Here is a 26,047-nt window from a genome sequence, read left to right as displayed (position 1 = left end):
AAATTTAAGATACCACCAAATTAATATTTTGGAAGCAAATATAAATTATTTCACACAGCAATCACAAGATCGACTATGAAATAAGTGATACTAAGGGCAGATGATGTACTTGGGTGTGGCACTCACCTGGGCAGTCATGAGCTCTCTGTGATGCTGATGGCCACATTTCCTTTTGCTGCCTTAGAGCCCTATTTAGTCTACTACGCAGAGTCGCAATACTCTGTATCTGTGTCTTCTCAATAATGATAAATCAAGACTATGTTCTGGACAGTATGTTTAATTGCTAGATTGGTAAGGACACAGCAAACTCTGGTGTCCCTGGCCCTAGAGCATAGGGATCAAACATAGTCTTTACCGCCAGTGGGGAAGGACAAGAAAATAGAGTGAGATTCAAAAGGAGAAGAGGACCCTCTAGTTCAGTACATGAAAGTTCACAGTCACTTGCTCTGGACTCAAGATTGTATCCAAAAATGAGCATGATTCTTTTTATCTCTAAATAAGTTGCTATATTAACTATATCATATTACATTATATTATATTATATTGTTTTCTCTGGAATAAAGAGTTTGTTTCAACCTCTTCCTTAAATCTTGTATGCTTCTGAGAAGTTACAATGTTTTCTGCCTTCCAGTTAAGCCATGTGGAGCCTCAGCTCCCAAAAAGAGATGGCCCATGTGGGCATGCAGTGTATTTCCACTTTGCTACTAATTGAAAGCTTCTGCTAATACAACCATTTTTAAAAACTCTCTAATGTCTTGCTTTGAGACTTCTTTGGGTAATTTTATTTTGTGTCAAAAGAAGAATGTGGTGTCCCTATTGAGGCATGCAAAAGAATCTAAGAAAAGCTTGTGTTCTTTATTATTTCACACTGTTTCCACTGTTCTTATATTGAAGAACACTATTTTAAGAAAGAGAAAAAGGGCACGAAAACTTGTGTTGTTATACATAGCATGACATGTTGGGTTTTTATTCTCCAAAACGGAGAGCCAAATATATCATCAAGACAGTTTGGGGACATCTCCAAAAAGAATATACCAAACACCTCTCAGTGAACAGAATTAGAGCTAGCAGCCTTGACACCTGCCACCTTCTGCTCTCCCCACCCACTAACCACATGAGCACAAAGACCTCTCCCTCCACCACCTGCCCCACATGTCCAAAGATTGAAGAGGTGGATTTAAGAGCATTGTCTGTGAGTGGCATCTCTGCAGCTTAGGAGAATACAACTAGGAAAAGGACCACATAAATCTCATCTCTTTGCTGTTCTTTTGATGTTTTCCCTCTTTTCTGAAAAACCTATGGGTTATTTTGTATGGTTGCACAAAATAGCCTATTGTTCCTCAAGAAGAGAATGGATATGAGCCTGTAATGTTGGAGTCTCCAAAAAGAGGGCCACCTGTCCCTCCAAGCTCCAGGATGTGGGTGGTGGCACCATGAAGCACTAAGAGGGCACAATCAGGGAGACCCGGGGAACAGTTGAATAAATAGAAGTGAATTAAGCAAAAGCCTGAGAAATGGAACTGGACAAGCAAGTAGAATAATACCTTTATTCGGGAAGGGAATATGGCAAATTTCAACCAACAAGACACATTTTTGAAATTGCTACCAACAGCTCCAGGAACATGGGAGATAGCCAGAGGAAGAAAATGGAGACCTAGCTGACATGCAGTTTGGCTTTTTCTGTTACCTAATCTGCCAATTCTTCTATTCCAAGTTACTTTCTTTTCCTTAAATTTATAGCTCTATTGGAAAAAAAGACCATTATATTTATCATCTCTAGACATGTAACTGGAGCTGTGCATGTGAAGTCACAAGTCAGAGTAACACATTTCTCACTGTGAAGCATTTTCCAAATGACAATGATACTAACTGACACTATGTGACAATTGCTAAGTAAAGGTATTGTTTCCAAATTCATGATGAATGGGTGCTTATGGAATTCAAATACACTTTAAAACTATATTATGGTGGGAGCTGTAGAAGCTAAATGCTTATGACAATGAAGCTATTTGAAAATGTTATGAAGTATTAGAAAACACAAGTATATATAATATTAATTTTTCTTTAAATTATTAAGCACTTAAGATAGAATATCCTAGTCAATTAAAATTTTTTCCAAGTTCACGTCATAAACATTTAACATTTGACAATGGCTGCCACTTTATCATTTGGTAAATGACTTTACCTATTTGAGAGTCAGCATTTATTAAATGTATTTTCAAAATTTCTTTAGTGGTATATAATCTTTTTTATTTTGTTTTTATTTTTGTGTTTATTTTTTAAATTATTGCATTTTTAAAAGAGGAGATTATATTAGAAATTAGAATTAGTAATTAAGTTATATCGAAATTAAATCTTCCTAAATATAGTATTTAGGTAAAATACTTGATGTCTTTTTCCCATATTTTTTAACCTAATGGGAAATAATTGTGAAAACATAAATGCCATTATGCTCTTCACATTTTGATAAGTTAAAAATTCTCCATTTGGATGTTTTTCTCTATTATTACTTTAATAGTCACTTTCTAAGCCATTCCTATTCCTCAAATTTCTATTTTTCTTCACTTTACTGTGCACTCAAATCATTTTCTTGTCCTGGCTGGTCCTATCAGAGCCTTTCTACTGACTCCTATCACCTTCAGCTTGACCATCTCTCCAGGTCTTTTTTTTTTTTTTTTTGGACAGGCTGCACAGTGCCCAGCCCAATATTTGCCTCATAATGGGCATTTGGTGCATGTTGGTCCCTCTTTACTCTCATTTCCCAGTATGAGGTTATATGTCTTCCTTTCTTTTTTTTTCTTTAGAACATTAGGACATCAATTTTATTCTATGTAGTTTTTTTTTAAAAAAAAAAAACAATGTTTTCTACTGTTTCATGATGTGAAGAAAGGAATTTAATAGTAAAAGCTTAAGTTATAAAGATGATATTTGTCCTGCACTCCCCTACCTCTGAGGTCTCTCACACACAATTCTTCTTTGCAACTCTTTACTCCCACTTTATAGATGAGGGAGCAGATGAGAAGTTGCCTAAGGCCAGAGAGCTACTGTGTGAGTGAACACAGTGTCAGGTCTTGCCAACTGAACCTGACAACCTGATGCTTCCACTTCAAAATACTGTCTGAAAAAAGTGTGATGGTAAATCAAACCCCACTAAATAGCTCTTCTTCATGACTTGTAAACTCTAATTTTCTCATATGGAAAATAGTTTTATATTATGATTTTCCTTGGATTAATTTAGGCAATGCTAAGACTACCTTCTGAATTCAATAGAGAGTGTTTGATTATCTACGCCAAATTCAAATCTAAAATGTTTTATCATTCTTCTAAAACACAGTCATGTGAGATACATGAAGATTTGTATCAGATTCAGTAAAATTATTTCACCTACACCAGTAGTTCTCAATCAGTGGTGATTTTCCCCCCAGGGGACATTTGGCAATGTCTGAAGATAGTTTTGATTGTCACAATTGAGGATGAGAAGGAGCAGGGAGGGAATGCTGTTGGTATCTAGGAGGTAAAGGCCAGGGAGGTTGCTGAGCATTCTGCAATGCACAGGGCTACTGTCACAAAGGAATTATCCAGCCCATAATGTCAGTAGTACTGAGATGGAAAATCATGCACTAGAGTATAACTAGATACGTAGCTACAACAGCTTAATATAGCAAATAACAAAGCGTCATGCTTTGATGTGAAAATTATACTTACGCTTCAAGCTATTCTTTTTTACTTCTAGGTGATCATTTTATACCAGACTTCCACATTGTGATAAAACTAATTCAAATATTTCTTATTCTCTATTCTGTAACTGATTTCTTTTTCTTCACTGGTTTCCAAATGCAACTGTCCCCAAAGTTTAGTTCTTGGTTCTCTTTTTCTACAGTGTCTCCCTCATTGAAGTACATAGTGTCAGCTACACAAAGTCCCTGACTTACATAAATTGGGTTTTCATACACTCCAGAATCTGTGGTCTTATTTATTACACATTAAACCACCTCTCACACACAGAATACAATTGTTAATGCATCATCTGGCTGACTTCCTGCTGCTAAGTCTGAGGAAGGAAGTTGAGTTCTCCCAACTGAAGCCTGTGGGGGCATAGCTAACGTCTAGGCAATGATCTCTCTGGCCTCCATTTGGAAGGACCACAGTGACATCCCCCCATCCCACACCCCCTCACAATTCCCTGACTTCAGAAGTCAGGGAGCCTGTAACTGACCCTCACACAAGAAGCCTCCGTCTTAGCAGAGTTTCCCTGGCCCAGCCCAGCTTCTCCCTTTCTGATATTTCATTTCCTTCCCCTCACACCCTTTCTCCAGCAAGTGATTATGCACAGCCAGAAGGGGACTCTCAGTCGGAGCCACACATGAGGAGGCAGGATGTGTCATGAAGACAAAGCCCTTTCCTCCACCTTGCTTCTGGCTTGCAGCTTCAAAGCCCAGGGGTGGCCAGCTGTCCATCAATACCCCAGTAGCAGGTCTGAGAGAGGGTGGAAAAGGGTGATGGCTGAATCAGCTAACTTAGAGCCCCCGGGGTATCTTATGTCAGATAAGCCGCTGGGGTCCCACTAGCTATAAATCTTCTTATCCAACTCCACAATTGCCTAGATCCTTTGAGAGTAATGCCTAACAAAATACAAAGATTGTACAATATATATTTAGCTCTCTATTGTTAAACTTACAGAAACCCGACTTTAAACCTCTCTCTCAGAAACTTCCTGCATAATAATTACTCCTGAATTTACATGTCTTGCCTTTGGCTATCCCCAAACCTTTGTCCCATATATCCAAATATCTGATGAGCTTTTTGTACTGGGGCTTCTTATCATCACATCAAAGCCAAATTAAAACCAAACTCCCAAGCTATCTTCCTTCTTGGCTTCTCTAAATCGGCTATTGCTATATCTATACTGCTATACTACTATACCTACACAACTCCTCCAGCTGCCCTGTTTGGGCTCCGTGAGTCATTTTTTTACAGTCCCCATAACTCTCAGAGCTAGTCATCTCCTACAGACTGATGGTTCTTCCTTCATTTTTCTTTAATCCATCTTTTCCCTTTCCACTGTCACTGTTTAATGCTTAAGCTCTTATTATTTCATGAAGCCTGTCAACATCCTCTCTGAAGAGCCCATACCTGACATGTCTTTTTATCTACAACCCTTAGGATTGTGCCTGATGTATGGTTTGACTTCAAAGTAATTATATATTGTGTAAATGAGCAAATAATCAGTTCTCTGTATGTAATTGATTTATGCATTCCAAAACACCAATTTGTACTTATTTTCTCCTACATGTCCATTAAAATGTGTGCATTGCATTGATATTAATATAGCCTTCATGTACCCAGTGTCTTGAGTGCCTACTGCATGCCAGGCGTTATGCTAATCATTTTCACCTTCACTATTCAATGTCTTCTTATTCCTTTACAAACCCAATAAGACAAAAACAAGTTCATTGCTGTGGGATTTTGTTGTTTTCATTGTTCTATCGTCAACACTTAGAAGAGGGAACAGCATATACCAGGTGATCAATAAATATTTATGCAATAATTGAATGGATGGCTTAGTTAATTGTAATATTTCATAAATCATCCTTCAGAAACCTAGAATATAATTAGATCTACAAGAGAATTTTCCTAGTTGCAAATCTACCATTGCTATTTAAGTCCTATTAAATATCATTGCTATTTAAATAAAGAAATTTTTTATGGCACAGTAATAAGCTTTAGTAGTATCTCTAGGAGGCCAGAGAGACAGAATGACAGGACATGCAGTCAGAAAGAATGCCAGCAGCACTCTGTGGATGACCATTGCCACTAGGTACAGTTGTCACTGGACACTAGATCTCTGCTACCAATGCCCATGAAAACCAAGTGCCTCCACTGCAACCCTCACCAAAATATGGACTCTATGCAGTTGACCTGCAGCCTCCTCACATTGTACACTTTTAAATCAAAGTCTCAAGCTACATTGGCAAAGCCTAAGTGACAAGCTTATGCCCTAGCTGTAAAAGAGGCTGCAAAATGATATTTTCTAATTCCTTCCTGTAGGTCAAGCTTGTCCAACCCATGGCCTGCAGGCTACATGCAGCCCAGGATGGCTTTGAATGTGGTTCAACACAAATTCGCAAACTTTCTTAAAACATTATGAGCTTTTTGGATTTTTTTTAGCTCATCAACTATTGTTATGTAGTGTATTTTATGTGTGACCTAAGATAATTCTTCTTCCTCCAATGTGGCCCAGGGAAGCCAAAAGATTGGACATTCCTGCTATAGGTGAGGGACTCATCAAATCCCAAATCCTCCAAATATGGACAGGGAGTTCAAAAGCTGCAGAATAGTTACAAAACAAAATCATGTTAACTAAATGGCCCTAATGAATACTACTGGCCTGAAAAAGCCAATCCACCTTCTTAAGTACTGATTGATAGGTACTGATTGATAGGAATAAAAAGGGCACCCAAAGGGAATGGAGACCAAGTAGCCTTTGATCATGACAGAATATTGATTAGTTTTAAAATATGGACATATTTATTTTTGTGCTTGTTTTCCCTCTGCCTGAAATATTCTTTCCCCCAATCTCTAATCAAATAACACCCCTTTAGGAAAGCCTTTTCTAACCACTCTATATAAAATATTACCTTCTGATTTTCCCAGTTATGCTTTATCCAACTATCCTGATTTCTGCATAGCACTTTCACCATCAACTATATTATACATTATTTGCTTATTGGCCCACTGGAAAGTAAACTACACAAGAACAAGGATTTTTTTGATTTCACTGTTCTATCCTCAACACTTAGAAGAGTCAATAGCATATAACGGGTATTCAATAAATATTGGTGGAATAACTGAATGGATGGCTTAATTAATTAATTGTAACTTTTCATCAATCATCCTTCAGAAACCTAGACTATAACTTACATCTACAAGAGAATTCTGGAGTGCATTAACACATTTTTTATCATAATTGTCAAGCCAAAGAAACTGAAAGGGTGCCTGAAATGTTTTTAGGTTATCAGAATTACTCTTTTTGTGGTAAATGCACGTAAGTATTTTGACAATCAGAAATCTTCCTGAAGCCATTCTGAAGTAGTCTGGTCATGCCTTAGAAACAGTACATTTTACTAAAGAATACCATTACAAATTTTTAAGAATGTACCATGCCCTTGTAAGTTTCCTTCAGTCTGCTTCCCCTAAGTCTACCTTCTTCTCCTTCCATATTAAAATGGCCCCTCCTTCTCTGCAAAGAGAATTCTACCCATCTCTCCTAGCCCAGTCGTCCCAGGAAGTCTTCCTTTCTACTTATTTTGCTCCATTCATTTCTATCCACAATCATATTGCCCTTGTGTTGTAATTTAACAGTTTCATACACACGTCTTATTTTCTAGTTGGATTCGAGAATCCTGAAGGTCAATGCCCACACTAGGGAAATAAAAATGTATAGATACTATCTCTACTATTTAGAATTAGCCGGGCATGGTAATGTTTGCCTGTAATCTCAGTTACTCAGGAGGCTGAGGCAGGAGAATCACTTGAACCTGGGAGGTGGAGGTTACAGGGAGCTGAGACGGCGCTACCGCACTCCAGCCTGGGTGACAGAGCAAGACTCTGTCTAAACAAATAAATAAATAAATACAGCATTATAATAACACAACTTTTCTGGATGTTTATTTCTGTAATAAACCAGAAATTGCAATGGTAGCTCCTTCAAGATGTAAGCATTAGGAACTAAGCCAGCCCCAGAATCAAATAATATTGTCTTTGGCACAAATTCACATTTAATTGGAATAAAATAACCTTTTTAGCAGATAACAAGAAGTCGGTATTTGGGATCAATTTGTAGGATATGACCAATACACCAGGGAGCCATTTATCTCTGATTTGTGTTGCTTCATAGAGAAGGGGAAAGAGAAAATACTTTAATGAAAACTCTCTTCTGCTCTATCATCACCATTAATTATTTTGACATCTGATAGACAGTCTTTTTTCTGGCCAATACATGTACTTACTGCATTTTAGCCACTGGTATCTTTAGGCCAAAACCCCACTGAGTTGTTCCTTAGCTATTTACTTCTCTATTTCTAAGGTTAATTTTATTAAGGAATATTAATAAATAGAGCTTTAAAACATCTGTAGATGGACTTCACCTACTTGGATTCATCTAGAACTAGAAACAATACCTACCAGCATCTTTCTCCTAACATACTTGGTTTAAAGTAGGTTCCTTTAAATGTTTTGAAACACAGAATATTTCTTATTTATCCCAGACCATGTTTGTCTTTCTCATTTCTCTAGAAAGTGAATTGATATGGTGCCTAACAGCAAGCATGTGGTCACAGAAAGCATTGATTAGCCGGTGATGTCAGGTTACAGTGACTAAGGAGCTCATGCTTGAAGAGGATGATGCTTTCATATTTTCTTATCTTGCTCAAGGCATACTAAAATTTCAACAAAATAGTAACAATAGTGTTGTTTGGTATGGGGGCAGGCAAAATATAGGCAGATTGCAAAGGAATACGAAATGTGACAAGAAAGTGCTTTAAAAAGTTCTAACACAGGCTGTTCCTATGAAACTAGACACTTTTAAAAGATGTATTAACCAGTCAGTAGTGAAAGCAAAGTCAAAAGCAGCAATATAGCCTAGCGTAAATTAATCCTATGCTGTTTTAAAACCATGATGATAAGAACCCACATTTATTGAGCACCTAATTTGTGCCGGTCATTTGGTAGCATTTATTTTCTTTGATTCTCACAACAATCCTATTGAGCACATAATGCTATTATCACATTTACAGATGAAGAAACTGAAGAACCATGATTTGTTCATGATCAAATGGCTCATAAGTGGCAGGTCCAGAACCTGGGTCCATGTGACTCAGGAGTCTATGCCCTTCATTCCAAGACTACAAATGAGCTGTTTGGAATCTGGAAATGTATCTGTCTCTAATTGTTAAACCCTTCTCACTGTGCATGTTTTTATTCAGAGGGTCTGATCTGCAATAAATTTTTCCTACTTTGCTTTTGAAGTGTTTGTGTTGCATTGATCCCTAACCCACAGGAATGGCAGCTCAGAGTGAAAGACAGAGCACTGGACTAGCAGACTGCAAAACTGGCCTCACCACTCACCTGTGGGGACCTGGTCAAATTGCCTCATCCTCCTGAAACTGTGCAGTTATAAATTGAGATTAATATTTGCCATACTCTGTAATGGGTTTGTAGAATAAAACACGTGACAGTATATAAAAGAACTTTGAAAAAGACACAAAAAAAGTAAACTATTGTCATGACATGGGATTTCAAAATCTAAAGGACTATATACATGAATAATTAAAGTTTTTTCAAACTGTAAACAATATGGTTTTTAAAAAATAGTAGTAGGATTTTGGGCACATTTATTTATCTTATATTTTTCTGTATTTATCAGAATATCCACAATAGTATCAATAATGTTATTTTTTAAAGACAGAAAATTATGAAGAGTAAACATGAAAATCAACATATGCATTTATCTTGCAGTTACACATCAGTGAGTTCCTTTAAGCCCAAGTAGGATTAAATCTCAGTGCTTGTTTTCTACTGATCCTTCTTTACACCTATAGAACAGAACCTGCAGTGCGAAGGAGGGCTGAGGCCAGCTTCCCTCTTTCCATGCTCATGGTTCCCTTCACTTACTAGCAAGGCATTGCTCTTCCAAGGTTGACTCTAGAGAGAGAGGAGATAAGGTAGGCAGAGCACAGTCTAGTATAGAAAGTATCATTGCCATCTGCTGTTGGAGGTCCTGGGTGGCAGCTCTTTAAAGGGGACCCCTTCTTTACTTGGTGTTTTCATGGGTTCCTTGAAGATTCCTATCTTTGGAGCCTCTTTGTCTCTTACTGCCTGTGCAACCCATGGGAATCTGGTGGTCAGCTCCCAGCTTCCTTTCTGGGGAAATCCTGTTGCCTCCTTAACTGGCCCTACTGGACAGATGACCCACCTCTAGTCCATATACCTGCTTTCTTTGTCCTGCTCTTCAAAGCTACTCAACTGCTTCCCAAATGCAGCGCTCTCCACTCACTCCTTTACCCTGCCAATCTTTTTTGGAAATGAGTAAGTCACATGGACTCCAACTATAGAAGAAGATGTCAAGCTCTCCAGGAGGTTCACTGAAGCCCTGTAGGCTGGAGGTCAAGGCTGTTGCCCCATCTCATACCCATACCCTTTTTGGTGATAATAGGGATTTCCACCACAGCATCAGCTTTTTCTAAAGTACTCTCTTCACAAATTCTTCTTTCTTGTCCACACACTGCCGCATTTTGGTATGCTTGATCTCATTAAGGGGTCCAGTAACTGTGGAACTGGTTAGTAAAGCTGTATTTGGTAAAGTTCATACACAGTCACTTTGGTATCTGATATCTATCATATTGGCCCATCAGTTGAAACTCAGTCATAAAGATTTCTACTTCAACATCTTTTCAGCAACCACTCCCCAGATTATTTGCAGCAACCACTCCCTAGATTAGGGAGACCTTCTCTTGCTACCAATACACAAACCTTACACAGCCACAATAAGGGGCTGGGTTGATCTTTCAGAAAGAGGCCAGTGACTCGGTGTGGACAAGAGGAAATAAGATAGAGCCCTTATATCCCTTGTCTATTGTCCTCTTCATGGGTAGTTTTTAAACATTAGAGTGTATAAGTTCAATACATCATACTATGTCCTGAAAGTGATAAAATAAGTAAATATAATGGTATTGCCTTCAAGGAACTTCCAGACTAATATGAGATCAAATGGATGCTCAAATAATACAAAGGAGTAAGTTAAGGGCAGAGCAAAAATGGAGGAGGCAGAGAGAGTGGAAGCGAACAAGACAGGCAGGGAGGAAAGGATAGAGGTGTTGAGTATGACCTGAATTTAAAACTACCAAGCTCTGGCTCTTTGGAACCCTGATGCACAAGACCCTTTGGGAATAGGAGGCACCTGGCTCCCTCCAGATTAAGCAGGAGGAATAGGGCTTAAGATGACACTCATGACATCCTCTAGAAAAGCAAAGAACATTTCCTCTCTCTACCAAAAAAATAAAATAAAATAAAACAAGAGTATGTTTTGAAACCCCTGGTTTCAGAAGTAAAATGCACACCTTGATCATTGAGTTTTGCCATCAAATACTCCAGCTGACTTTTCCTTTGCCCCTATCAATTGCAGGAGGAAATAAACTAACAAATCAGCCTTTCCATCTAAACTGGGCTTGGATTTGTTTGGAGAAAGAGTACTACATTGTGGATGAAGATTCCACATTCTTAGAAGTGACCCTTACACGCAGAGGATACCTTGGAGAAACATCATTTATCAGTAAGTAACTTTGGATTGGTTGTTGGTAAAAGGTCATGGAAACATGAAATCTAGGACCAAAAATAATTATAAGAAAGTACACTGAAAGAGAATAAATAACTGGTTTGGAGAAATCTCTAAAAAAGTGTCTGTGAAAATGTGCCGTGGTTTTTGCTCCATGTGAGTTATGGGGCTTAGATATGTATCAATTTTTATCATCCTTCCCCTGTTTTCCTCTTTCTAGCAAGTTACATCTTTCTCTCTTTTATAACTCACCAGTCTCCAGGAAAATTAAGACACTTCATAGCCATCCCACAATCTTCAAGTCACTCAATTTCCTTCAAAGTTGTTTTAAGTATATATTTTTAGCCTTAGTTCTAGCTATTTCTTTTGAAAAATTATTTATGAGTATATGATCCATCACTGTGTTTAGTTCTATATATTTCTTTTGATTATGTATCATTGTTTTAACCTTGCTAGTAGGTTATAAATTCCTTGAGGACATGTACGGTGTCGAATTTCTTTATGTTCTACAAGGACCTAGTACAGAAATATGTTTTCTTGGAGTAAACACACACATAATGCCTGCATAATATATCTGATTATCATCATTAACAATTAACAATAGTTGTTCTAATAGTTATTAGAACAACTATTGCATTTCATTTTCATAACATCTTTAGCTGCCAGAACTTTCAGAAATCATTTTGCCTTTATTTACATAATCTATTAAGAAGACAGATAGGGTTATATTGTCTTCATTTTACAAATAAGCATTGAGTTTCCTCAACATGCAGGACCCCACTCAGAGCCGAGGCAGTATATCAAAACTGTTGGAGAGAAGCCAGGGAAGAAATGAGCTGGAGAGAAAACAAGCGATCAAGAAAAGGCAAGCTTTCCCTAGTCTCCGCTCCAGGCCCAGAGCTCCTAAAATAGGACTGTTCTCCTAGGAGAAGGGGTCAGCCAAAGAGCACCCTGATTTCTGGGTGGCCCTCAGCCTCAGCCTACATTCCAGGTTACTACATCAACACATGGTGGAACTCGCTGCCAGGAATGTCAGCTGAAATATGCCTCCCTCCTCTTGTCAGGCCCTACTTCCACAATTCTTTATCTCAAGGCTTTCTTGTGAGTTTGGGTTAAAATGTCAAGAAGCATTTTTGTATCCTGACCCAAGAAAAAAGTTCTTCTGCTCAGAACCATTTGAATGTTTGCCCTAACTGAACCCTTTGGAAATCCTTCTGGCCACCCTGTCCAAACCAGCACCCCTGCCATACTCTATCTCCATGCACTGCTGTATGGTTCTTCACAGCACTTACCATAATCGGCATGGATCATGTGTCTATTTGTCTTCCCAAGTAGATTTCAGCTTTATAAGGTCAGGAACTACATCTTGGGTTATGTCCAACCTCAAGAACCGCATGGGGCATATGGTAGTCACCAATATTTGTTGTTAAGTAAACTACAGCCAGCCCTTCTGTTCCATAAATACTCTTTAAAATCACAATACTACTCAACATCACAGACAGGAACCTCTAAAGAATCTCACTCAGACACTCCAGAAAGTCCTCCTGATGCCCCAACTCCACCCCAGGCTAATAGTCGAACCACAGGATCCAGAAGAAAAAAGAAACAAAATGGTGGAGTTCGACTTCCTGCTCTGTCACTTACTCTTTTTTGTGACTTTCAAAAGAGTTCAGTTTCCTTATGTGTAAGTAAATTATCCACCTCACGATGTGTTTGAGGGGAATTCGTAATGACGATTATAAATCAGTCTAGCACAGTTCTTGGCATACCACCGATGCTCAATAAGTGATGAATACCATTCTGTGGCACTCATCAAGCACAATTAAAATCACCTGTTTATCTGTTTGTCTCTCCCAAAATTGAAAACCTCTTGAGGGTAGTGGTGGTTGTGCCTAATCCTGTGTGACATCTTCAGCACGTCACACAGAGACAATGTTCATCGAACATTAAGTAAATCACCATGTGCCTGCTTCATTCCTATAGCAGCGCCTGTTAGCTCTACTTAAGCTTTGGCTGAGGACACCATTCACTCTTCTTTATGTTCTCCACTTCCAACATGTGGCCAAAGGAGGCTCTTCCTAAATACTGGACATTCAATCTCAGTCACCAAATTGATATTAATGCAGGCTTTCTTCAGCAGATTTGCAAAGGCAACACTAGCTATCCTACCTTTGAAATTATTTTCAGGCTCTACAGCTTCAGGTATCTTTTACAAGTTTCAGATTATTTGAGAATGAGGCCAAGGAATTGCATGGGGGGGCTATTAATCTTATTTTATATCAAGTTTTCACCATAGCTGGTGTCAGGTTACCATATTTGAGTTCACACATCCACACAACTACAGAATGTAACTAACCCTTATAATGGGACCTAAAGTGGTGAGGTATGGGTATTGTTTTCTTGGTATGTTAAAATCAAGACCAAACAATATTAGAATGCTGCTTGAACACTTTGGGTTGAGAGGAAGGTCTATTTAGTCTTGATGGGGTAGCACTTTTCACCATTGTATCTCACATTGGGTATTTTAACACTATTTTGTTGTTGCTGTTGTTGTTGTTTTGTATCTTCAGTAAGCTACTAATCACTATTGCCTAACAGAGCTCAAATCTCTTGCCTCTCTCCATTTTCACCAACATTGCATTAATTGCCTGAAAAATTACTAAGAGTTCTCTTACAATCAAAAAATCACTAAACATATGAGGAAACAAGCCACTGTGAGTAAGAATCGGCAAGAGGAAACAACCTTCAGGGTCATTCTTCCAAAGGCTGCAGAAATTGAAATTATCAGATACAAAATGTTCACTCAAAAATTTGTATTGAATACCTACTACATGCCATGCACTGTCCTAATTCCCAGGAATTCATCAGTGAACACAACGGTCAAAGATCTCTACTGCCATGGAGCTCATATTCTAGTATCTTTCTCTTGAGACTATGAACTTTCTGGGGGCTGGGACAATTTCTTATTCATCTCTGAATCCCCAGCATCTGGCAGAGTTTGGCACATCAAAGGATCTCAATAAACATGTGCTAGAATAAATAAGTTAAATAAGACTGTTCTCTGTTCTCTTCTTTCTGTCAATCCCCCTTCCATGTTTTCTTCTCAATTCTATTCAATTCTGCTTACTTACACTCTCTTAGCCAAGAAAGATCATTTACAAGTGTCTTTTGGGAGCATTAAAAGAAACAATTTCTATGTTATCTACTTTTGTTAACAATAGAAACCACTTTGAAAGGAGACTATGCCTTCAGTCACTTGGCTTTATATTTATAGTTTTCTGATTTTTATTCAGGCATTGTTACCAAAGATGAAACTGCAAAAAAAGACAAAGATTTCAAATGGAAGACCAATAAACAGATCCAGTTCAATCCTGGACAGACTACAGCCACATGGAGTGTGAGAATTATACCTGACAATGAATATGAGACTTCAGAGACCTTCCAGATCATTCTGTCGGAACCCCTCATGGCTGTACTGGAGTTTCCAGAAATGGCAATTGTTGAAATTGTAGACCCTGGAGATGGTATGTGACACTGATTGATTTGCTTTATTAACCAGTACAGGTTCTTGGCTCCATTTCCAGCATTCATACTTCCCTCAGGCTCTGTAAGCCACTAAATGCGTTCATATCCATTTAGGATTTAAAGTGAAGTAAATTACTTTATAGACAATAATTTTTCATTTGCTCTCAGGATTTTTGAAAGACAATACAGGAGGATTAAAATAGAGAGGATCTGTATCAGCATTCCTGTAATATATATACAAGTCCTTACTGCAGGCTTTCTGCACGCCATAGGTACGAAGCAGCTCTGCTCCCAGATGGCTAATCCTCAGGGCTCATTTCAGGGCCACCATCTTTTCACAGCCAGATCAAATGGGGACTTAGATATCCATTGTCCTAGATGTGGCTCCTGGATATCAGCCAGCTCATTTGTTTTAACATGTGTTCCCTGAAGTTCTGTTATTATTATACATAATATCCTTGAATTCATTGGTTCGTTCTATGCATTCATTCTTTCAGCAAGTATCTCCCCAGATAAATTAAAAGGAAAAAAAAATCTAAGCAGTAATCATGCTGCTTGCTGCCCCTTTTTTTGGAAGTAGAAGAATATTCCCTAAATGGTGGGGGGGGATTAGTATTCATCTTTGAATTTCCATTAAGTACATTGATTACACACAGTAGTTAAAAGAGGTCATGTAGCACCTGGAAGTGCATAGCTTACAACCAGGGAGCAGGCCTTAAGTTCCACAAGACTTGATGAAGAATCCCATGCATTAGTGTGCTCTGAACTACGTAAGAGAATGTTAGTGTAATAGACATCTATAGGGGATGGAAAGCTTTCCATGGTCAAACAAGTCTAGGAACTATTTCAAACTTCATCCCTCTTTTGAGGCATCATAATTCATGTTAGCATATTAAAGATTCTGAGAAACTCTCCTATAAAGAAACCCATTTAATTTTGTTTAATTTTTCCAAACTGGACTGTGGATTTTCTTTTCATCATCTCCAAGGAATATCTTTTAAAATCTTTAAGTTCCAGTTTTCTTAAAACATAATTTGAGAAGTAGTGTTCATATGCTCTGCACTTTGGCAGATACAAAAGAAGTAGAAAACACTGCCCCCACCACCTAATGAACAAGGTATCAGACCAGTTTTGTTGAGAACAACACTTTGATACATGAATCAGTTATGAAGTAAATGTAAGACACATGGGAGAAACACTAAGAGTTCAAGGAGAAGAACATAGATCATCATGGTCCCAAGTAATTAAGGCTAATGGAAGAGGCAGGGTTTGAGCTGAATCTTGAAAAATAAATGGGATTTTGATTAGAAGAGCAGATAGAAACAGGCTTTCCAGATTGGAAAAAATAGAGGGCATGACTGAATAACTTAGTCCTATTGTATCAATTTTTTCATACGACATTGATAATTTTAATTTACTTTTAGCTTCTTCCATGATGCCAATGTTTTGAATTGAAAGATGTCAAGATAGTAGACTACCATACAGGTAAAATGGAGGAAAGAAAACTATCACTGGTCTTTTCTCCCTGTGACTCAGGGCCAGTGTCTTCCTGGAGGTTGATACTTATATCTGTTGAAGCTAATGTAGGCAGGAAAGTAAAGAAGAAAGAAATTAATATATAATAGCTAGATAATCTAACATTGAATTCTGAATTATCATTTAGTAATAGTTCCAAAATGGAAAAAAATAAATAAATAAAAAAGATGATTGCCAGCCAGGTGCAGTGGCTCATTCCTGTAATCCCAGCACTTTAGGAGGCCAAGGCAGGCAGATCACTTGAGTCCAGGAGTTCAAGACCAGCCTGGCCAACGTGGCGAAACCCCATCTCAACTAAAAACACAAAATTTAACCAGGCCTGGTAGCGCACACCTGTAATCCCAGCTACTCAGGAGGCTGAGGCACGAGAATTGCTTGAACCCGGGAGACAAAGGTTTCAGTGAGCTGAGAACACGAAATTGCACTCCTCCAGCCTGGGTGACAGAGCAAGACCCTGTCTCAAAAAAAAAGAGATGATTGCCTACAATCTTTTCCCTTTTTGCTTGCGTCACTAAAAGGAAGAATCTAGGTGTATATGTAACATAAAGAAAAGAAATGAGAAAATTAAATGTGGTTTCATAGATAGTTACTGCAGTTCTCCACACTATGAGTTGGAACAATCTCTCTAAAACTTTGTAAACAAACACCTATATTTTAATTGCACAATGCATGCTTAATAAAAAGCCTTAGAAAACATCTAAAATCTCTCCCCGCCAAAGTAGTACACATAATCCCATCAACAAGACATGACCGATATTCATATTGATATTTCAATGAATGTTTTGATTGTCTAGGTGTATGCACACACACACATACACGCACACACAAACATGTGTGCACATATACACAACTCAGTAAATTTCAGCAGTAATATGATCTTTAAAATTGTGGGAAGGACCTGTAGCTTATTTTTCTCAGCATATTAAATGACCAGCACAGTGTCTGCTCAATAAATGTTAAATAAGCAGTTTGTTGAATGAAGCATGAAAACAGTTTTCTTCATTAATGAATTAGATTACTTGATTGTTAAAATATTAAAAAATAAACAGTAAAAGTAAAGCAAGGACATAAATATGTGATCTCCATTTAGAAGACTTAAAATTTGATCTCAGAAGAAAAAAAAGACATGAAATTGCTGCAAGATTTTTGTGTTCCTTTTTAATGCTGGCTATCCTTTTTAACCTTTCAAAAGAGGTCTCCTAAACCCAATTCCACTGCCTCTCCAGCTCCACTCAATAATAAATAATGTTTCCCATTCTCACTATATTTAATACAGTTAATCATGTTGGAAAATATAAGAGTCAAAGACTTTGTACATTTCTGCTCAGGTGTGTTCAAATATCACCGATCAAATCTAAATCTTGGTGAAAAGTCTTCTGCCATCTTTTCTAGAATCAACAGTTTATATACCAGAGGCGGAATACAAAATAGAAGAGGACATTGGGGAACTTTTGATTCCAGTAAGACGATCTGGAGATGCAAGCCAGGAACTAATCGTCATTTGCTCCACACGTCAAGGTATGAGGCTCTGTGGGGTCCTGTTCGCAGGAATAAGATGATGAGAACAGGACTGTGGTAATGCTGGGAGTAGCACAGAGGGTGAGCAAAGCAGAGTTAAGACGCTGGATGCCTGGGCGCCTCATCGTCCATGCCCTGCTGCAAACCCCCTTTGCTGACTCTGTGCAGGTGTCCTACTCCTCTGAGCTGGTCTCCTCAACCAGGGATAACGCTTTATTCAAAATTGGGATTAAAATATCTATTTTAACTACCCCACGAAGGGGCTAGTCAAATGAGACATTTGTGAAAGTCAAATGAGACATCTTGTGTCAAAAGAGTTTGTATATGCTGGTCAAAAATTTGTAAATTAAAGATTCTTATTTTTAATAGTCAGCATTGCCTCTGGGCAATATTGTAAAATAGTCTGTATATACTACTCAGTTTCTCTTCTCCTCCTCTCTCCCCATCTCACAACCACAGATGCCCCCTAACCATAAGTTCGGGCATCTTTGCACCCAAAACAAGGTTCCATTCTTTTTGACCACTTCTATGCAGCCAGATTTAGCTGACTCATGTCTCATCCCCTCAGGATCATATTCTCTAACATCTTGTTAGTAACTATGTAGAAAACGAAAATTACGGAAATAAATGAAGACCACCCAAATGACAACAAGAAAAGGCTATTTAGAGCTCGCTGTAGTATGTCAGCCACCATCACTTGCATGTGACAGAGACTCGCTGGCAGGCAGAAGCATGAGAAAGCTTTATAGTGGAAAAAGGAAAGGTATCAGGTATGTCCTGATTGGAAGCTGTTGGCCTGGGAATCTGGAGACTGGCTCAGTAGAAGCAGGCATCCTATATGATTGGTTATGAGGGCATATTTGGCTCTCTCTGGTTGGTCTTACATTAGAAGTGGGAGCAGAAATTAGGGAAGCTGGCAGTTATTTAGTAAGTCTTGACAATTTAATTGCTGATTGCTACAGAGGTGGTGGCTTGGCTTCCTAGACTAATTGCTGCAGCTTGTGGGTCAGAGTTCTCTTTTTATGTATGGTATGGCCATTGTCCATCTGTATATTCAGTCTCTCAAAATCAGTGCTCCTACTTGTGGATATGTCAGCAAGGGAGAATTTATTCCTCCAGCTTTTCTTCCTCTCCAAAACAATGTTTTGGTTTTTTTTTTTAAAATAATACCCCCACAACATTGTTTGTAAACACTGATGGTGCACTAATCATTTAGCAGGGGCAGGCAGTACCTTGGCAGATGGAAACTTTAATGGTAGGGCCTTGAGATTGCCAGCAAAATACAGCATAAAACTAGTTGCCTCCTTCACTTACCTGTAGTCATGTTTAGTATTTGTGAATTATTAGTAACATACAAAGCATGAGTCTGCTTTCCATTGCACTGTGTATGTAGCTCATGTTCATTTTATTTATGAAAATAAGTAATTGTTAAACATTTACCTTAACATGACTTCCAGAGATGTTTAAATAACCGAATTGAACTTTCATCCTATACATGGGAAGTAGGTGAGGACAAATATCACAATGGCACATGATATGAGTATAAGAAGATTTACAACGTTCACACTTGTAATTCTGTTACTGGCCAGGTTCATTCTGCTTGTGCACAGCAAGACTATCACTGTGGTGACAGGTTTTGCAAAAGAGAAAAAATTTCCTTCACAAGGCTGCCATACAAAGATACATGAGAATGAATCAAAATTCATCTCTTTGTAAAGAGGGTTTGGGAGTACTTACGAAATAGAAAGCAGGGTCTTCTAAAGCATGGGGAAAGGTGATTGGCAAGTAGGAAAGGTGAGGTAATTGGGGTTTCTGTGCAAAACTAATCAAGCTACATGGTAATTCCTAGGACACGTATGCACAAAATGGCAGTGTTAGCATAATCTGAGGTTGGAGCTTTTGGCCCTCTGACATCCAAAGATCACTCTTTGGGCACTCAAGCAGGCCCAGTTAAAGGTCAGTGGTCTCAACAGCTTGAACTGGACAAGAGCTGCCCCCTAGTTCCTGAAAAACAACTTTAAGCAACGTTACTATAGTGCCCCACAGTCAGAAATGTTATCTATAAGGAAGCTAGTGGGAGTTTAGTTATGTATTGTTTGGCTAAGTGATTTGCTAGTGGGAGTTTTTTGTTGGTTTCTTGGTAGGTTGCAGGAAGATTTTGAGACAGGGTCTCACTCTATCACCCAGGCTGGAGTGCAGTGACTCCATCACAGCTCACTGCAGGATCAAACTCCTGGGCTCAAGCCATCTTTCCACCTCAGCCTCTGGAGAAGCTGGGACTACAGGCACCAACCACTACGCATGGCTAATTTTTAAAATTTTTTGTAGAGACGAAGTTCTCACTATGTTGCCCAGGCTGGTCTCGAACTCCTGGCCTCAAGTGATTCTCCTGACTTGGCTTCCCAAGGTGCTGGGACTACAGGTGTGTGCCACCGTACTTGGCTGCTAATGGGAGTTTTACGATAAGCCATAAGTAAGCTGTTAAAAGCAAGCAAGGCAGGTTAAGTTTGGCAAACTTAATCAGCTTAGCCCTCAGTTTCAGTTCCACCAAGAGATATGCAAGAGTCAAGATGCTACCTTGCATACAGTGGCTAAGTGTTCCAGGAAGGGCCCCGACCCTGTTATATCCTATTTTTTCTTTTTCTTTTCTTTTTTTAACCACAAACATGAAAATACCTTCTTATGTGGGGATCTCGGGGTCAAGGCTCAGGTGTCAAGCAGTCTGAGTTGTGCAGCAGCTATGCAGGGAGTTTTCCAGGCATGCCAGCTTTCACATCTGGAAATCATGTGGGAAGTTGGATTACATAAGGGAATCTTATGAGAAGCTAAAGTTAGGTGTAGCCCTCCCACTTGGGGAAGCGGCACTCCTCCATCCTAGCTGACTCCGTGCCAGGCACTCTGAGCCTCGCTATTCATTTGGATGGTCCTTCCGCATCATAGCTCTTTCCAAGGGATGAACAGACAGACCCTCGGTGAATTTTTCCAGCTTAGCAATTACATATGATCTATTCAACTTGGCTGTTTACCATCTCATCTCTTTCATTCACATCTAAGAGACTTTAGCACCATTGTCTGCTGGACACTTTGACTGTAGACAGAGAATGTGTCACTAATACCAGAAGAAGCCCAGCTTGAAGCCCAGAGCAAAGCATGAGTACACTTTCTACAATAGCTGGTCTGTCCAGCCTCAACCACACCCCCTAGCTCCCACATACTGCCCATTATTGCAAGACCCAAACTAGAGCCCCAATGCACCAATGGAAGAAAGAATTAGGCACATCCTTTCAGTGATCAGCTAGCTAAGGAGAAAGGCCTCAAGGAGTACCTCACCTAGCTTATTTTTTCTCCTCTTCACTTTTTCCTTCCCAAACGTAAAACTAGCTTAAACCCAAGAGTTGCTAACATTATATGGAGCTGGCTATATCTGGTGCTTTCAAGAGGAAATCTTAGTTAAAGAACAGGCAATAAGCCTATCTCTGGATACATAGCCAAATGCAACAAACATGAAGATCTTGAAGATGCATTACAAAGGTTTGTCCTTGTAGTTGGTTTTAAATATCTTAAAATAAATTATCTGTTTACTGCCAAATCCTCTGTCTTCCAGGGCAGAGGAGAATTTATTCTTGTTCCTCTTCTCAACCTTGGCACCATTAATGTTTTGAATAACTGTTTATTGTGGGGGCTGTCCTGTGCTTTGTAAAATGTTAAGCAGCATCCCTGGTCTCTATATACTAGATGCAAGTATCTAGCGTCTAGACGCATCTGCCACCTCCATCTGTGACCCCCAAAAATGTCACCAGACATTGCCAAGTGTCCCCTAGCAGGTAAAATCAGCCCAACTGAAAACTCTTGCTCTATAATGAAATGTTTTAAGCGCAAGGATTCTTTAAGTAAAGACTTGTAAATTTCTTGGCCTTATTTCATTCTTAAGAAAAATCTCATCCATCTTTTTCTTCTCATTAGTCACTCTCTTGTTAAAAAACTGCCTTATTGGAAGGAACAGCCAATGAATAGCAAACCACAGAACCTAAAACCAAATGAGTAGGTACAGCATTGAATCATCCTGTGGTTTTTGGTCAGGCCCAAGTCAAATATGTTGCGGTTTTTAACGATCTACTCTATCCAGTTAAAAAGAACTGCGTAGTAAACCACAAGCCTTGGACCCCGCCCCACTTCTCTGATTGGATTTTTTCTCTGGGTCATCCCCTAAGATGGAGGTAGAAAACAGATAATTCTTTTTTTTTTTTTTTTTGAGACGGAGTCTCGCTCTGTCGCCCAGGCTGGAGTGCAGTGGCGCCATCTCGGCTCACTGCAAGCTCTGCCTCCTGGGTTCACGCCATTCTCCGGCCTCAGCCTCCCGTGTAGCTGGGACTACAGGTGCCCGCCACCACGCCTGGCTAATTTTTTTTTTTTTTTGTATTTTTTTTTAGTAGAGACGGGGTTTCATAGTGTTAGCGAGGATGGTCTCGATCTCCTGACCTCGTGATCCATCCGCCTCAGCCTCCCAAAGTGCTAGGATTACAGGTGTGAGCCACCGCACCCGGCCAAAAGTGGATAATTCTTAAAGGTTCCAAGCATGTCCAGGTGAAAGACTTTCTTCTTTCTTTCCTTTTAAAAAAGACTCTCTGTGTTGATTTATTTAGTTGTAGATATGTTCGTAGGTTATAGAAGTTATACTTTGCATCTCAGACGGTTTGGGGGGATTATCGTTTTCTGTTCCTGAAGTACAAATCATATGGTTTAAAAGTCCCCTTACTGAAGGTTTTCTGGGGGTAAACTCTCACCATTTTCTGTTTATCAGAACATGTCTTTATTTGAACTCCAGTCTTGAAATTCTAGGTTGGCAGTAATTCTCTCCCAGCATTTTAAAGTTATTATTCCAATGTATTCTGGCTTCCATTGTTAAGAAGGTTTTCTGGGGGTAAACTCTCACCATTTTCTGTTTATCAGAACATGTCTTTATTTGAAGTCCAGTCTTGAAATTCTAGGTTGGCAGTAATTCTCTCCTAGCATTTTAAAGTTATTATTCCAACGTATTCTGGCTTCCATTGTTAAGAAGTTTGTTTTTCATCTAAAAGTCGCTTTTGTAGAGATGTTTTCTCTATGCATCTAAAATCTTACATATATTTGATCTGAATCTGTGAAAGATCTGAGGGCTTCACTTGAAAATGTTTTCCTCCAAGAAAGTTTTGCTTTGCTTATTCCAGGATTCAGAGGGTACTACTGATCCAGACACACTCCTGCCACCCTGTATCCTCAGGAATAAACATAGCTTCCGAGTCAGCTCTGTGAGGTGCCATTGCCCAAGGCCTGTCTCCACCTGCAATGGTGATAGTGCACCTGCTCTTGGGGGGATACCACCTTCTGAATGGGAATCCCTTCTGTGGGTTATGGGATTTCAGGTTGGGGGAGGGCTTTTATGGTTTGTTTTAGGTGTTTTTAATTTCAATTTTGTTTTGTGGGTTTTGGGGTGTTTTGTTTTGTTTTGTTTTGTTTTTTTGACACTTGACGATATTCCCTACACTTGACGATATTCCCTATGAGAACAGAAAAGCCAGAATCATTATTTTTTCTAGTTGTTTTTTACTGTACGGGCATCCCAGAGTACCTGACTGGCCAGTCTGCTGGAAACAAAAGTCCCAAAGTCCCCTCTAGATAGACGCTCCCATGCTGCTCCAGCTGAGCCTTTGCTACTCTCCTCCTCTCTCCTCTGATTCTCCCACCTCCCTTCAATCATCAGCCTTCCTGGGGCATGAAGTGACTTGTGCCTGGGGTCCAAAAGCCTCCTGCTCCAATGAGGTGTTAGCTGCTGCACTTTAAGGAGGGTGATTGCTTGTCTTGCTGTCCTATTAAAATGTACATATTAAAAGAAAATCGTGTGTTTAAAAGAATTTATAATCAACTAAACAAACAACTAAAGACAATATGAGAAAGTAAAAAGTGCCCCAGGCTGACTATCAGGAGATGGGTCTTTGACTCCTTGGATATCATGGGGCATTCTCTGCCTCAATATTCTCATTGATAAAATGCCCCGGCCACCTCATAAAGTAACCAATCAACATAATATAATGATTTAATTACCCTTTAGTGTAGTTCCTTAATAGGACTTTCTCTCTGATTTTAACATTTATGATTTTTGTAAAGCAAGTATAATACGTAGCCACAGAGACTGAGCCATAAATACTCTTTTGTAAATAAGTAATTAATTTTTAAAGTAACTTCACAAATTCTCAGGCTGCCAGTGAGGTGAGGGAGGCCTGGACAGGGGCAATCAATGCCATCATCATCACGGATAGAGTGGTATGCCGGATCCAGCTAGTAACTGTTCCTGCAAGCTGATTCTGTGCACCTCTTCCCTACTCTATGCTCAGTGACTTCACATTGATAGTTGAAGCTGGCTATGGTGGGAATATTAATACAACAAAAATCAGCAAAGTTTGCAAATCAGCTTTCGTGTGCCTTGTTTGGAGAGCACATCACCATGCTAAGGGAGGGAACTCCTAGGTTAACATAAAATGAATCTTTGGTTCTAACCCTTAATTTTGCAGAACTAAACCCATACCTATTAAAACTGTCATTCATCATGCCTCATAATCTATCTCTGCAAACAATGAATCTTTAATATTTCTCACAAAGATGCTATGCTCTACCACTAGTGAAGCCACCCAAACAAGGCTTGAGACCCAATAAGTGTCTTTGATACCAGCCTGGAAATCATACATTTATACTCCTTGAAGCCTCTTCACTGTAAAATGCGGGATAGGTACAGACAATCACCAGGGACCTTATCTTTTATCTCAGAATATATTTGATGTTTTCACAACAGAATTTTTCCAAGTCCTGAGGATTCTTAACTTGCTGCAGGTAAAATATTGTTTGTTTTTTACTCTAATGAATGTCAGTATTCACATTCTTAACTATTGAATATAACTGCTCAAAGGGTTTCCCAAAGTAAATTTTCTTTTTTTATTATTATTATTATACTTTATGTTTTAGGGTACATGCGCACAATGTGCAGGTTAGTTACATATGTATACATGTGCCATGCTGCTGCGCTGCACCCACTAACTCATCATCTAGCATTAGGTATATCTCCCAATGCTATCCCTACCCCATCCCCCCACCCCACAACAGTCCCCAGAGTGTGATGTTCCCCTTCCTGTGTCCGTGTGTTCTCATTGTTCAATTCCCACCTATGCGTGAGAATATGTGGTGTTTGGTTTTGTGTCCTTGCGATAGTTTACTGAGAATAATGATTTCCAATTTCATCCATGTCCCTACAAAGGACATGAACTCATCATTTTTTATGGCTGCATAGTATTCCATGGTGTATAGGTGCCACATTTTCTTAATCCAGTCTATCATTGTTGGACATCTGGGTTGGTCCCAAGTCTTTGCTATTGTGAATAGTGCCGCAATAAACATACGTGTGCATGTGTCTTTATAGCACCATGATTTATAGTCCTTTGGGTATATACCCAGTAATGGGATGGCTGGGTCAGATGGTATTTCTAGTTCTAGATCCCTGAGGAATCGCCACACTGACTTCCACAATGGTTGAACTAGTTTACAGTTCCACCAACAGTGTAAAAGTGTTCCTATTTCTCCACATCCTCTCCAGCACCTGTTGTTTCCTGACTTTTTAATGATTGCCAATCTAACTGGTGTGAGATGGTATCTCATTGTGGTTTTCATGTGCATTTCTCTGATGGCCAGTGATGGTGAGCATTTTTTCATGTGTTTTTTGGCTGCATAAATGTCTTCTTTTGAGAAGTGTCTGTTCATATCCTTTGCCCACTTTTTGATGGGGTTGTTTATTTTTTTCTTGTAAAGTTGTTTGAGTTCATTGTACATTTTGGATATTAGCCCATTGTCAGATGAGAAGGTTGTGAAAATTTTCTCCTATTTTGTAGGTTGCCTGTTCACTCTGATGGTAGTTTCTTTTGGTGTGCAGAAGCTCTTTAGTTTAATTAGATCCCATTTGTCAATCTTGGCTTCTGTTGCCATTGCTTTTGGTGTTTTAGACATGAAGTCCTTGCCCATGCCTATGTTCTGAATGGTAATGCCTAGGTTTTCTTCTAGCGTTTTTATGATTTTAGGTCTAACGTTTAAGTCTTTAATCCATCTTGAATTAAT

General features: G+C 39.0%; 2 protein-coding genes across 2 annotated transcripts in view; one reads left to right on the top strand and one right to left on the bottom strand.

Annotated features, from left to right (window-relative positions):
- Positions 1–26,047, bottom strand: part of LOC129034608 (uncharacterized) — a 97,811-nt gene that overhangs the window by 7,099 nt on the left and 64,665 nt on the right. The window lies entirely within an intron of this gene.
- FREM3 (FRAS1 related extracellular matrix 3) overlaps positions 1–26,047 on the top strand; it is a 125,669-nt gene that overhangs the window by 53,602 nt on the left and 46,020 nt on the right. Inside the window, 3 exon segments of the mRNA XM_054486057.1 lie at positions 11,183–11,329; positions 14,626–14,856; positions 17,786–17,911. Of these exon segments, the coding sequence (XP_054342032.1) occupies positions 11,183–11,329; positions 14,626–14,856; positions 17,786–17,911 (504 nt within the window).

Source organism: Pongo pygmaeus, chromosome 3, assembly GCF_028885625.2.
Source record: "Pongo pygmaeus isolate AG05252 chromosome 3, NHGRI_mPonPyg2-v2.0_pri, whole genome shotgun sequence".
In the NCBI taxonomy this organism is placed as follows: domain Eukaryota; kingdom Metazoa; phylum Chordata; class Mammalia; order Primates; family Hominidae; genus Pongo; species Pongo pygmaeus.
This window is presented reverse-complemented; position numbering and strand designations above follow the sequence as displayed.